Raw genomic sequence first — 14,393 nt, 5'->3', positions numbered from 1 at the left:
GCAACGAACTCAGTTAACGAGTTTGAGATCAAAGGGCCACTATTACGATACGCTTCTGTGATTTAAAACCCTTTCACAGGATCAATAATTTTCGATATATCAACCAAATGTTATCTTAATGTGATTTATAATATAATTAACAACAACACTTTAACTACATGTAATTCCACTTAAAGTGGATTCAAAAATCATTTATGGAAATACTTCTTTAGAGATATTAAGAAAGATTTTTCTCTTTTAGTATTCCTCAGCGAGGATACTGGACCCATCGCAAGACCGGTTTGGTAAGAGTCAACTGATCGTTCAGGCAAGAAACAACTGAATCATCGTATCCCCTATTCTTCGAAGGCAGGATCGGTACGAGCATTGCTACGTCAGCATACTAAAATTTCAGAAGCTTGAACGTTGTGAAGGTGCCGCCGAAAAACATGACGACGAAGACGAATTTCTAAAGGTTCGATTAAACGATCTGTCGACGTAAAAAGATAACTTTAAGCTGATAAATTCATTAAATAAAGAGGTACCGTAAAGAAAGAGATAGATAGATAGGTAGATATAACGGATGTGATAAAAAAGAAAGAAAGTTGGGTTCGTTTCTGCGCGTCCATCCTGTTCCTCGACGATAACACGAGTGGAGCACAATGGACACGAAGATGCGGGACCTCTGCCAAACAGGTTGTGAGGGAATGGATTACGTGAATCACGCTCGTATCGCGTGCAATGCAACGAGAGCACCTGTACGCACACGTTTATACGAGTATCTACATACGAATAACCAAAAGGGGAAACTGAGAGTCATGTAGGTGAAATTAAAATTACATAAACTTTGCGTATATTTTCGTTCGAGAAAACATCGTCGTCTTTCAACCAATCCCGATTATATTCGATTATATTCGACAAAATGAAATACAAATACAATGAGAAGGGAATTAACATATAATTAAATATGTAAATATACACGATATTTGTAGCTGAACTTTTGAACTTAATGCTTGACAATTTGAAGCGTCATTGGGTATATCGAGTAAACATAACGTTTATAAGCAAAGCGATTAATATTATTCAAAGATTCGATTGATTTAGATTCCAATATTAATAGGTGCATTCGAATTAGCACCATAGCCATATCTATTTTCGATTTCTCGACTAACCCCTGACCTTAAGCTTGACAATGTCGAATCGTTCGATGCGATGAAGTTCGCAAGGGAATTAACGGTGTCGGGGATAAATATCAAATTTGTGGGAGACGAAACGGGTAACGACGGATACGGAAAAGCGAGCGTTAAGTGCACACAGACGTCTCAAGTGGTAAGTATACCCACGGGATATAACCGAGTCTATGGGAAAGTGCCGGTAAGCCATGCTGCCCGAGCGAGTGCCTACTTTGGAAGATTACTTCGATACGCGTACACTTAGATCTGGGTATCCATTCAGGTGCCTGTGGAGAATTCTAACCGGTTTTGAGCGCTGCTGGTAGCCGACATTCACCCCTCGCGATTGCGATCCCTACGGTCAAATCAAGAGAGTAAATTATTCCTCTCTATTAATCCCTCTGCAATCCATCCTACATCCTGTTTATGCGATACACGGAGGACGTTTATGCCTTAAAAATTTTATAAATAAGAAAACACATTTTTATTCTCGATGTAATCGATTTCTGATCGATCGAAAATTAGGTTAAACCGAATGTTATATTAGAGATAAAGGTTCAATAATATATATATATATATATATATATATAACGTATAATATTATTCGAGACGAGGAAAAACGAATATTGGTTCGTACCAGGGAATGGCAATTTCCATCTAACTAAATTCTTCATCTAGAGAATCATTATCATAATTACAAAAACGTCGCCGTACTAATCGGTAATGAAAAATGTACAAAATGGGACGTTCTATGTGTGACGATCGAAATACAATATTTCAGTAGCTGAACTCCTCATTAATTATTCATAACGATTATCATGACGATCTTACAGGAGTATCCTGTCCGTCGGCGATGTTTCATCGGCTAAATCGTATCTTGTATTCTTTCGTTCTCCTTCGAGAAAAAAAAAGAAAGAAAAAAAAAAGAAAAGAAAAGAAAAGAAAAGAAAAAAAAAACAACAAAGAAAGAAAAAGAAAAAAGAAAAAGAAAAAAGAAAAAGAAAATAAAGAAAGCTAAATAGATAGTCAGATAGATTTTTAAGGATTCCAAGGGAAACACAGTAGTCATGAAAGGAATCAAAATTCGAAGAAGGAACGATCGGAGACGTCGCAATTAGAAGCATCGAGTCTTGGAGAATAGACATCGAGTCTTCTAATCACATACATACACGTCGCGTATCGCGCGTTTGGAATAAAATCCTTAAGGCATACCTACACGCGTATCTCGCGCTTGAATCGCTTAACGAATACAAGGAGTCCCTTGTTGGCTGATGTGAGAAGACTCTGGCGAGTCCAATATCTCTCTCTCTCACACACACACACATACACACACACATACACACATTTCTCACTCTCTCTTTTTCCTCTTTTTTTTTCTTCGTAGACTCGAGCAAAAGACGACGATTTAATCGACGTTTGCAAACGAATCGGCATGCACATGCTTGGACCACGTAAATCGTATGAATCACATAAATCGAGGTCTCATCGTAGATTCTAAGCTAGGAGCGTCGCGTTACGCCGATCAAATGGTAGCTAGAGAAAATAGATAGAGGAGGGGATTTAAGTACATACGTAGTAGCGAGAGAGGATAAGCAAAAGACGAATGGTAGGCGGTCCTAGAAGCCGTACGTTTTCTCTAACATCGCACAGAGTTTTGCAACGACTCGAGAGAATACGATCGCTCCGTGCCACTCAATATGGCGTCCCGTTCCTTCTTCCATTCCCCCTCCTCCTTCGTCCCTTCCATCACCACCTCCACATCCACCTTCGCCACTTCTTCCCTCCGCGCTCTGTCTATACGCTCGCATCGATCATGCACTTATTACATGATAAGCCTTCGTGCTCGTTTAATACTCACTCCCTCCTTCCCTCCTTCTTTATATACATATATATATATATATATATATATATATATATATATCTTTTCTTTTCTTGGAAGTTCTTCTTCCTACCAAAGACTCCTAGTTCGTTGTATCTTCTTCGTTCTTATTCTTCGTATTTTTCTTTTTCATTAACTTCCCCTCCGCGTCTCAACTTCTGTCATTCCCTACGACTCTCGACCGGTCTTTCTACATCTTCATAATTCATACGTTCTCGCTCTAATGGAGATTTAATTTCGACCGGTTAACAGGATTCGCTCGATCTCTTTTCTCTTTCTCTTTTATCCGTTCGCATGCATGCTCTCTTCGTTCGTTGTGCTTTTTATCATTTTCTTCTTCTCCTTAGTTCTTTCATCTCCGCCTCTTCTTTCTTTGAGTTAATAACTCAATCTCAAGGGGTTAAGCTTACCCAGAGGCAATGATTCAATGTTAACATTTGTTTCCATATTCGTTAAAACGGATCAACGAGTATTTTGTATCGATCGATATGTATATATAGATCTATGAATTGTAAGTAATATCGTTTGATAATCACTAAACTATTGGCTAATACAATAAAGTAAAGTAAATTCGCGAGATATTGGCGAGAGTCACCACCGGAAACTGACGGGAAACTGATCGAGTACTCGATCCTTTCTCCTAGCGCGATATTCCACCTGGGGAATCTGAGAAGGGGGTTGGATCCTATGCCCGCCCTTAGGTCTAACGAAAGACCCTCGCGAACAACGTTCTAGTGGAACCTGCGATCCCTTTTGTATAGTTTAAGTGACGTCGTTTTCCATTCAAGGGGAAGGGAAGAGGAAAGGAGGTAAAAGGACAAGGATAGAGACCCATATTCTCGATCGGTGATCTATGAATCCCCACTCGAGTTCGTTCTTTCTCTCTTATTTGTGTAATCGTATATTTTATTGGCAGGTCAAAAAGAGAGAGAGAGAGAGAGAGAAAGAGAAAGAGAGAGAGAGAGAGAGAAGCCTCAAGGCTCGATTGTCGACGAAGCATTGTATAAATGCTACCGTCTGGTGGCTTTAAAAGTAAAAGAGAGAGAGAGAGAGAGAGAGAGAGAAATAGGTAAAAGGAAAAAAAGAAGGGTAGAAGAGGCTTTAAAAGTTAACAACGTCCTCTCTATCCTGCGGACGCACAGGTACGTATCTGAATCGATTTGTGAGAGCAAAACTATTTTTTCCTTCGTATTGTGTCGATCGAGCGCACTAGAGGCGCGCGTTGGCTTCTTGCACGCCCTCATACAAGGTGGATCGCATCCAAGAATGGAATTTATGGGCGTATTGGACTTGCGGTAAAGAGGGTGCCGATCTAATAATGGATGATCGATGATCGGGATATCGAAGGATCTCTTGTACACCAGCGGAGGGCACGCGCGTTCGCTATATTACACTGTTTTTGATCCATCGCCTTTATTCAAGCTAAACGACAGCACGGAAATCGAAGATACTTCGATCGATCTTGTCGGCCGCTTTCGTCGAACTATTTATCTCTTCTTCTTTTTGGTAATTATAAGGTATAATCAACTTCAAGCGCATCTTTCTTTTTCTTTTTTCTTTTCTCATCCTTTTTATATTTCATTCTTTCTCTATCTCTCTCTATCTCTCTCTCTCTCTCTCTCTCTCTCTTTCTTTCTCTCTGCCTGAGAAATCCATGTAAAAAGATAGCCGAAAAAGGGTGTCGAGCGTGCATCAACGATACACGCATATGTACCGTGTCGTACGGAGATTTCACTCGGCATGCAAATCAGATCGACGGCTGCCGTGTGAGAATTTTTCGGGGCCGTAGGGTCCTACGAATCGGACGCGGAACAGAGAAGCGGTAAGTGCCTAGTGGTAGCTCGAAAAAAAAAAAAAAAAAAAAAAGAAAGAAAAGACGCAGCCGCGTAGGTAACCCTTGAGCGGGATCTAACTTAACCGTTTTCTCTTTTCTTTTTACGTCGTTGAATGTTACGGCGGTGCATAAAAACTGCTGCTAATTATGCGAGAACATATACCTGGGGCCAAAAAGATATAAATGCTAAACGCGCGGCATTATGCGCGTGACAGCACGGTAGTGTATCGGCGTCTGGAAGGGGTAGCGAAAAAGAGAAAGAGAAAGAGAGTGAGAAAAAAGTGAAAGATAGAAAAAGATAGAAAAAGATAGATAGGGGAGAGGGAGAGAAAGAGAGAGAGAGAGAGAGAGAGAGTGAGAGAGACAAGGAAAAGAGGTGGAGTCACGCTCTCACCCCGAAGTGCAAGAGCCGTCAACGATGAACAATGCCGAGTGCGTTAGGATACACGCTGAGTGAAAAAGTAAAAAGGGAAAAATTTAGTTTCCGCCTGTCATGGCATCGACCGTCGTCACGCTTCGTTAGTTTGCCACGTTTATATCAATCACCGTGGTGCTGCGGGCAAACGTTTGACCACCACTGTCCGCATCGCCCGCCCTCCCTCCCACCCTCCCTCTCCCTCTCCCTCTCTCTCTCTCTCTCTCTTTCTCTTTCCCCTTTATCTTTGCACATTACACGTAGCCGCAAATATATTACGCGCTCCTCCATTTCCCCGCTTGTTTGCAAATTCATTTTTCCAACCTCGAACTCGTTATTTTTATCCTCGCGGAAAGAACGATAATTGCCACGTAAATTATCCGTATGCCTTTTGATTTAATGAGATTCCGCGAGAACGATTATATTCTCGTTGCGTAGGCAAACCACGTATTATTCGTATGTAGATATAACGAAGCGACGAAGTCTACCTTTAGTTTTAATTCTTTCCACCCTATTCTCGTTCGGGGATCATTGACGAAAATAAATATAAAAATTTCGTGTAGCCTTTAAAGGACGAAATAATAAATAAATTCGTTTGGCAAAATTTACGATGCCATTCATAAACTCTCGAAAGGTTTGTCGATCGTAACAATAAAAAAAAAAAAAAAAAAAAAAGAGAGAGAGAAGAAAGAAATAGAAAAAAAGAAAAAAAGAAAAAGAAAGAAAAAAAAGGAAAATGTCCTTAACAAGGGCAAGTTCCTCTTTTTCACAAGCTAATTGTTCAGCGTCGAAGGTTCGATTTAAGTCACCAAAGGATAACCATTCAGATTGAAATCAAGGCCAAGAGAGGTAACGATTCTCACCATGGTGCCGCTAATTTACATTACACTGGAATAAGTATAAGCTGAGAACGATCGGTGGATTGAAAAATACGGGACCTACATAAGTACTACCTATTTGCAATGATGTGACTATAATGAATACATGTCTACATATGTAACTTAAAGATACAACATCTGGAATATATATTTTATTTTATTTAAAATGACACGATAACAAAGTATTCTTATTTTATTTCAATATTTATTCGATTATTATATTAATTACATTATGTTTATTATATTTAATTAAACAATTAGTTTATTACTATATTTGATTCTTCATTATGAAAAATAAAATGATTTTATCATTTATTTACAGTCAGCATCGATTTTTAATCTTTACATTAATAATATTACATTAATAACAGCGCTAAGAAAACTATATAAAATATGCCGAACATCGTATCGCTTATTATAAAGTTCGACCGACCTTACGCTAATTAAAAAACAGTTAAACAGTTATATGAAATTCGACGAATATATTGTAACGCACATTGTGAGGTTCGCTGCACCATGCCGATTAATGTGTATAAAAATAAAAAAAAAAAAAGAAAAAATCATGTACGCTTTATACGATTATTTAACATCGTAAATGAATTTTTGCCAAAGTCGAGACTCGTTTTTTCGGCCTTAACAAACATTAAATTCGTCCCGTTTCATCAAAATCGTTGCAACCATTTTTAAGGTACAATTGATTATTGAAATGTAAAAATATATATAAAATTGTTCATTTAATAGTACATACACATATATATATATATATATATATATATATATATATATATATCGTTATCAGAAAAATGAATCGAAATTTAATATCGTTAAAATGAATTGAAATTTAATTTATCGTCCATTGACTGTTAATAATAGCTATTTGAAAAAGATATCGAAACATTAGTTCAAGAGAAAGAGAGACGGAGAAAGAAAAAAAATACAAAAAAAAATACAAAAAAATAAAAAAAAAAAAAAATAAAAAAAAAAACTAAAACAACCCACGGCCCTTTATTGCATGCAATATAAATTCAACGTAAAAAGTTGATTCATTGCGCGCTCAGATTACAGAATATACCTGTGCATATATGTATGTATATATATTCATCGAGCTATGGGCTACGATACGCAGTCGTAACGGTAATTAGAGGCGGGTTCCAATTAACAAACCGATATGCCCGTTTGATATTTTGCTGCATCATTATTTACCACCGGCTACGCCATTACGTCAGCAATTTTGCCACTTCTCTCTTTCTCTCTATTTCTCTCTCTCTCTCTCTCTCTGTCTCTCTCTATCTCTCTTTCTCTCTCTCTCTCTCTCTCTCTCTCTCTCTCTCTGTCTGTCTGTCTATCTGTTTGTCTGTCTCTCTATCTCTTTCTCCTTCGCACACTCTTTCAGCGACTGAATTTAATTACATTACGTGGCTTTCGGTATTGCTTACATTGTAATCACTTTTCTCGCGTGCGACAAAGGTATTAGGGTTTTAGTGTTCATCCAAGAGCTAGCAACCAAGTGGAAACACCTGCACGAACTTGCTAACGATGCACCCCGAAGAGTTACGAATAATTCGACGCAATTTACACTCTATTCGGTGAACCTCGCGAGATTTCCATCTGAACAGAGTAACGACGATAGAAAGAGAAGAATTTTCGTGGTTAGATACGTGGCAACAAAATCGATCGTAAAATATAGAATGGTAGGGTAGAACAAATTGCGAACTTTTACTAATTGATCATTGCTACTGTCTGTTACAATTCATACAGTAACGATGTTAATCATATCATCATTATATATACATAAATATATACCCATTGTTACTGTTAATATTATATTACTCCAACTACATTATTATACATAGATAGATAGATAGATACATACGTATATACATATATATATATATACATACATACATACATACATACATACATACATACATATATATATATATATACATCTTTAGAAAGGAAGTGAGAAAGAAAAATGTTATTTTTACAAAAGCACCGATATTCGAATCGAACTTTTTCGCACACCCTTTAGAACAGCAAATGGGGATTTGGTCGATAGAGAAAATAGAAAAAGAAGAAGAAGAAGGAGAAGAAGAAGAAGAAGAAGAAAAAGAAGAAGATGAAAAGGAGGAGGAGAAGGAGGAGGAAGAGATGGAGGAAAAAGGAAGAACGAAGGAAAGAGGATGAGAAGTAGAAAAGGTTGAGGGAAAGGTAGAAGAGAAGGGAAGAGAAAAGAAGCATCGCCGTGAGCAGTGGTGGACTAAATTACCCGGACGTGCTCGCGCAGATAAGGCTCCTTGTGTACGCGCATAATGCGCCACGTAATGTGCAGTCCACAGGCAAGCGCAGCCTCCGCCACCGCCACCACCGCCACCATCGCCACCACCGCCGCTGCCTCTGAGTCTCTCGGCCTACAGCCAACTGGAGGTGGAACCTATGTACCTACGTATGCAGCCTGTATGCTCAGAGGCTGGGCACATATTGACCGATACGTACCGCCGGTAGCAAGATAAACAGTCTTCTCTCTCTCTCTTTCTCTCTCTCGCTTTCTCTCTCTCTCTCTCTCTCTCTCTCTCTCTCTCTCTCTCTCTCTCTCTCTCTCTATTCCTCTCTGTCTCTTCCTGTCACGCGCGCGAGCGAACGCGATTTCGGTCCCTCTGAAACTTCCGTAGTACCGCAACACGCTTTTTCTACCTCTTTTCGAACGAGGAACCTCGTCGTTTCCCGCTCTCCAGCCGGTCCGGAAAATTTATAGCGACGCGCTTTGCCACGATCTTCGAGCTCGTAAAGTTCCCCTACCTTGGACATTGCCATTGCGATACGATAATACGATTCACGAAGAAAACGAAGAAAGAAAGAATAGAAATAGAAGGGGGAAGATGAGATTCGAGACAACACAGTTGTAGGGTGAGTAAGAGGGTGAATAGAGGCAAATGATTCAAACTAAGCGTCTATATGATATTATGGAAAGGAAAAAAAAGAAATGGTGAGGAAAGAGAGGAAAATAGAAAGAAGATAAAAAAAAGAAAAAAGAAATAAAAAAATAAAAAAAAAAAGAAAGAGAGAAAAACAAGAAGAAAAGAAAAGAGAGAAAAACGAGGAGAGCAATGTGGAGTTAGAGGGAAAGAAGGTTGTGTCCAGGGGGCTAGAAGCAAATTACATCGTCGAGTGCCATTAATGGCTATGTGATAGCCACGATGGCGAGCGCATTGCGAGGCCTGCACTCATGCACTCGTACGCACCCGTCCGACGGATACCAAATGTTGCACCGTCGAAGACTAGAACAAAAAGTGAAGCGAAAAGGAGAAAGAGGGAGAGAGAGAGAGAGAAAGAGAGAGAGAAAGAGAGAGAGAGAGAGACAGAAGGAAAAAAAAGCAGCAAGTAGAGCGAACAAGCCTGGTCTCTCCTATTCATTGTAACCAATAATTACCCCGTCTACGTGCTCCATACGCTGAGCGTATTGTAATTAAACAAAGGAGAGAAGCCGCGCGCGCATACGCCAGCAACCGTTAACGCACGACCTTTCTAAAGGCCCTTTCACACCGGGCTTTACGCGTTGGCCCCGCAAAGGGCCATGCAGAGGACCCGCGTAGGACGTCTTTGAAGGACCGTCAAAAGATTTCCGCCGTTCGGTGTCGCCACGACGAGCCACTTCTATATTAACAAACCCTTTCTACTAACTCCCCGCTCTTCTCTCTCTCTCTCTCTCTCTCTCTCTCTCCCTTTTTATAGATTTATATTTCTATTATTTTTCTTTTTTTTTTTTCCTTTTTTCTTTTTATTCCTTTTTTTTTCTTTTCTTCTTCTTTGTATGTATTCTCCTATTACATTGCGACTCTACTAGTATTTATCGTTTATCATCTAAAGTATCTGTACGATGTGATCTATTTTTATCGAAGTAATTTTTTCTTCTTTTTTTTTTTTTTTCATCAACGACACTCAAGTCGATTATTTTAATTACAACGCGTAATCTTATCAACGCAACGTTATCATCGAGTTCGATCATTTAATTTCGTGCGAGATATTCGTGACACGTTCTGACGTCTAAATTAGAAAACTCTTATCAGCGCTTGATCCTGATGGAAAAGAAGATCCCTGTTGGAATGTTTTTTCGGAAGAGCAAGGATCAAAGATACTGCTTATGGATAGGCATATACAAAAAAAAAAAGAAAAAGAAAAAAAAAAGAAAAAAGAACAAGACAAAAAAGGGTGAAATAAGAAATGTTGAAAATAATAAATATCGTTCCTTGATTTTTAATTTGATATTTATAATCGATTTGAAAAGGGTCTTCTCGCTTTTTATCTGCATTTTTAAAGAATTCGATAAAGCCGGAAACTCGAAGCGACAGGATGTTTTAGGACTCTCACGAAGGACGAACGGAAGGTACGAAATTTCGCCGCAGAGGGAACCACTTGCTAAGCCATAGTAGACGAAGTCAGCGCCAAATAAGTAGAAAGGGAAACGGTGAAAGCTTCAACCCCTTCCCTCCACCTCTCTGAGGATAAGGTAGTCCCTGAGAGAGTAGATACAGGAAAACGAAGAAGATTCATCTATCGTCGAAAGATACAACGAGAGCTCTAATTTCATATAATTTCATATAATCTCACGTAATTTCATACGATCAAGCAGATAAGAGAAACATTATTAACGAATTTATAATACGTGCGACCTGTAATTATATGCAATAATTAAACGATAACTTGTAATTATCAATTGCACTATCAACTATTATCTACGGTAGAGAAAAGAAAATCAAAAAGGTAAGGCATACGTTAGAGTAATAAAAAAAAAAAGAAAAAGAAAGAAAGAAAGAAAGAAAATAAATTATTTGCTTAGATTGTAACGAACTTTGAAAAGAGAAGAATAAAGAAAAAAATAAATAAATAAATTTAAAAAGACGAACAAGAAGAGGAAAGAGTATAAAATATGCAATAAGAGGCCGCAAAGAAATATCGGATTTACTATCCGTCAACGAGTTTGCCACCGTAATCCAAGTCTCAGATGATATCCAGTGAGTGTATCTCATCGCGCTTATATTCGATCATGGTTAGTTATGTTGTTGTTAAAAATAATAATCGTCGAGACACGCACGACACATTATATAGATTCTCGAAGCGAACTAAGCGTTGACATTCATCATATCTCGACGTCATTTATGACACTTTCAAACTCTATGTACGATAGGGAGAAGCTATTCGAGACCAGTCATTCGAGCCCAGTCGAGCCCAGTCGAGCCCAGTCGAGCCGAGCCTTTCACCCTCATCTCTTTCGATTTCCGGCTAAGCTATATTGAAATCCATCTGACAACTAACTACACCTCCGTCCATAAATTCGATAAGATCGTACGTTCAAAAGGAACTTTGATGATGGACCCTATCCTTATGACTTCCCTGCCTTCTTTTTTATTTTTTTGTTCTTTCTTTTTTTTCTTTTCTATTCTTTTTTTTTTTTTTCATAGAACAACTGACTGGAGAGTCACTCGCAACGGTCAAGTCAAATACAATATGGTATAATAAAAGATAAAGGCAGAACAAGTCATCGTAGTCATGATATCATACTTAAAAAAAAAAACTTATCGTTTATTTTTATGTAAAATCATTCACGAATAAAAACGGTAAATATTTACGGAGCTTGAGGAAAATATGTATTTATTTTCTTAAAAAAAAAAAAAAGAAAAAAAAAATTAGCCAATGTAATCGTTTATTTTTCATTCGTTTTTCACTCGCTACTCGCGATACTTCTTGTCTCATTTCCTATATTATCCATTTTATGATTTCCCTTTCGATCGGATAATCAAGGTGCAAAGGTCGAACGTAGTACTCGATTGAACGTGAAAAATAAGAAGATTAAAAGGAAGATGAGGCCTTTTCTTCTTTCTTCTTATCTCCAAACGAAAGATGTTAGCCACAGCTGCAATGAGGATGCGACTAAGTAAACGATTAAGTAGCTTCTACGTCGTCGCGACGAAGATGTAGAAGGAAAGGTGTTAAGGATGATAAAAGAAAGTTTTAATGCGATAATCCGAACTGGTCAAAGAGTTCACCGTTTAAGTGTTGACCCATGAATAAAAGGAAATAATCGTTTTTATCCAAAGAGTCATTCTCCGATTATCCCATTCACATCCCGTTCGTTAATTTATCCTCCTTTTAAACCTAAACTTTCAATCGTACGATTATTCTCCGTGATACCATTCACGAAAATTTAAACGATGTAGCTAGTAAAATAAACGTTATATTGTATAACGAGGAACATGCGTTGGTTGCATTTATCTTTTCTTTTTTTTTTTTTTTTTTTTAATAAATCGTAAGCATGATACGAGTATCGCAATGAAACTCACTTGGGAACGAGCGGAATTATCGTTGCACGGAACGAGCAGAAACTGATCCGACCAGGAGAATTATACATCTACAAGTCGACTTTTATTGTCGGTTTCTCGATTTCGCGGGGAATGCAAAATGTGTATGGAAATTCTCCAGGAATAAACAACAAGTCTGGTTTGCGTATAGCAAAGCTTCATAAACGTTGAAGAAAAAACGAACTGACGAGAAAGACCGAGGGAAATAGAGAAGGAAGAACTCGTACTTTGCGATAATAAAAGAGAGTATATGAAAAAATGAACTAGTGCTGAGAAAGAGAGAGAGAGAGAGAGAGAGAGAGAGAGAGAGAGAGAGAGCGTGACAAGACTAAACAATGATTTCAGCTCGGTAAAGTTGCTTTACGAGCTCAGAGCAATCAGAAGGAGAGCATGGCACAGCTGCGGCACTTGTCTCGACTCATTTACATATTTTTACATATGCTTCCAGAACCGCGCCCGTGCCACTCTAGAACGGTAATTTCTCGTAAAACCGACGTCGTCCTGGTTGACGGTAACGGCGTCGGTAATGACGTCACGAATATGGATATGTACATTATCGCGTTATTTATTCGTTGACCATGAACGTGCTCGAACGAACGTGCGAGCGAACGTCACTCGTGTCAGTTTATTACAGTCCTCGGGAAGGAAACGTATAGGAATCGATTTCAAACTAAAAGTGAAAGAGTAAGAGAAAACGAGAGAGATAGATAGATAGATAGATAGATAGATAGAGAGAGAGAGAGAGAGAGAGAGAGAGAGAGAAACATCCTTTCAAGATCATTCCAATCGAGTGTAATTTTCTTTCCCGTTGAAAATTTCGAAACTTCCTTTACTCGATGTTGAAGCCTTTTGAGCCTTACTCCCTGAGTTCGCGAGTAAAAGCAAACGTGCCGGGGTATTCGTTTCTCTCGAGCTTTTCCAACGTTTGGCGTTCGTATCGTTACTCTTCGATAGGTAGGCACGCGGTTGGCAGGAGGACGCCTCGATACGGCTTTACGAACGTACTACCACCGGCACTTAGCTAACTCGCGGTAATTGTAATCAAGCTAATGCGCCGCGTTGAATCGCAATGCTCGGCATTGATGCCGAGCCACCTGAACCGACAGGAACGCGGACGACTGTATTTTTCATGAAGCTAGAAACTACGAGACACCTTCGACATTACGAGGCGCGATGATAGGGTCGTAATGAATACGGATACGGATGATAGCGAAGCGACTATTGTAACAGTTCTTCGATATAGAGATAAAAAGAGAAAGAGAGAAAAATAGATACTGCCAGTTCTCATTAACGATCGAAAGGGCAACATCGAGAAAGGCCTCGATCGGGAAAAAAGAGAAAAAGAAGAAAACAAAAAGAAATGTATTTTCGACCGAACCAAGACGTCGAGATTTATGAATTTAATACAAGATACAAAAGGCTGCCCCGGAGAAAAGATCAAAGATCACAAAGAAAGCCGACTGAGAGGTTTGACGTTAAATACCAACCATTCCACTCCTCTCTCTCTCTCTCTCTCTCTCTTTCTCTCTCTTTCTTCCTCTTTTCCGAGCTGAGAACAGAATTGAAAGAAAGAGAAGAATAACTTTCGTAAGCATATCCATCGAGAGGAACCTCATTACGCGTTCCTTCAAAGCTTTCTAATCATACAGCTCCGAAGGATCGATCTATCGGTCCTCTCTGCCTCTCTCTCTCTCTCTTTTTCTCTCTTCTATCGACGATCTTTTCGTCGAGCAACAATAAGCACCGGGTGTACACGACTACCAACGGCAAGAGTATAACGAGGAGGCTACGGTTAACGTTGGAATAATAGCGAAGAACCTCGAATCGAGTAAGGCGTCATCGTCGCGCTCGTCATCGTTCGTCATCATCGCCATTCTCAT

The 14,393-nt window shown here is 39.0% G+C and overlaps 2 protein-coding genes and 1 long non-coding RNA gene across 9 annotated transcripts in view; 2 read left to right on the top strand and 1 right to left on the bottom strand.

Moving 5' to 3' along the window:
• LOC118441546 (uncharacterized) overlaps positions 1 to 1,932 on the top strand; it is a 7,994-nt gene extending 6,062 nt beyond the window's left edge. For 2 of the 3 annotated variants that reach the window (XR_014981839.1, XR_014981840.1), the window contains exon 2: positions 242 to 1,932. Coding sequence is in view for 1 of the 3 variants with exons in the window: in XM_085655245.1 (XP_085511371.1) it covers positions 242 to 284; positions 349 to 481 (176 nt within the window). In the remaining 2 variants the exon portion in view is untranslated. The remainder of the gene's footprint in view (positions 1 to 241) is intronic. The other variant, XM_085655245.1, reaches the window with a different exon arrangement.
• MESR6 (misexpression suppressor of ras 6) overlaps positions 1 to 14,393 on the bottom strand; it is a 450,575-nt gene that overhangs the window by 356,240 nt on the left and 79,942 nt on the right. The gene's annotated exons all lie outside the window — the stretch shown is intronic.
• On the top strand, positions 8,394 to 11,782 carry LOC118441513 (uncharacterized). Of its 3 annotated transcripts, none has more exons than XR_014983815.1 (5): positions 8,394 to 8,658; positions 10,475 to 10,918; positions 10,995 to 11,204; positions 11,343 to 11,500; positions 11,617 to 11,782. It is a non-coding gene; the product is annotated as an uncharacterized LOC118441513 (long non-coding RNA). The 3 variants fall into 3 exon arrangements; XR_014983817.1 differs by lacking the exon at positions 8,394 to 8,658 and adding an exon at positions 8,678 to 9,064 and having other exon boundaries at positions 10,517 to 10,918; XR_014983816.1 differs by lacking the exon at positions 8,394 to 8,658 and adding an exon at positions 8,678 to 9,064.

Source organism: Vespa mandarinia, chromosome 2 (genome assembly GCF_050613455.1).
Source record: "Vespa mandarinia isolate Hongniang chromosome 2, ASM5061345v1, whole genome shotgun sequence".
Classification (NCBI taxonomy): Eukaryota; Metazoa; Arthropoda; class Insecta; order Hymenoptera; family Vespidae; genus Vespa; species Vespa mandarinia.
The sequence above is the reverse complement of the archived record's forward strand: the minus strand, read 5'-3'. Positions and strand labels throughout refer to the sequence as shown.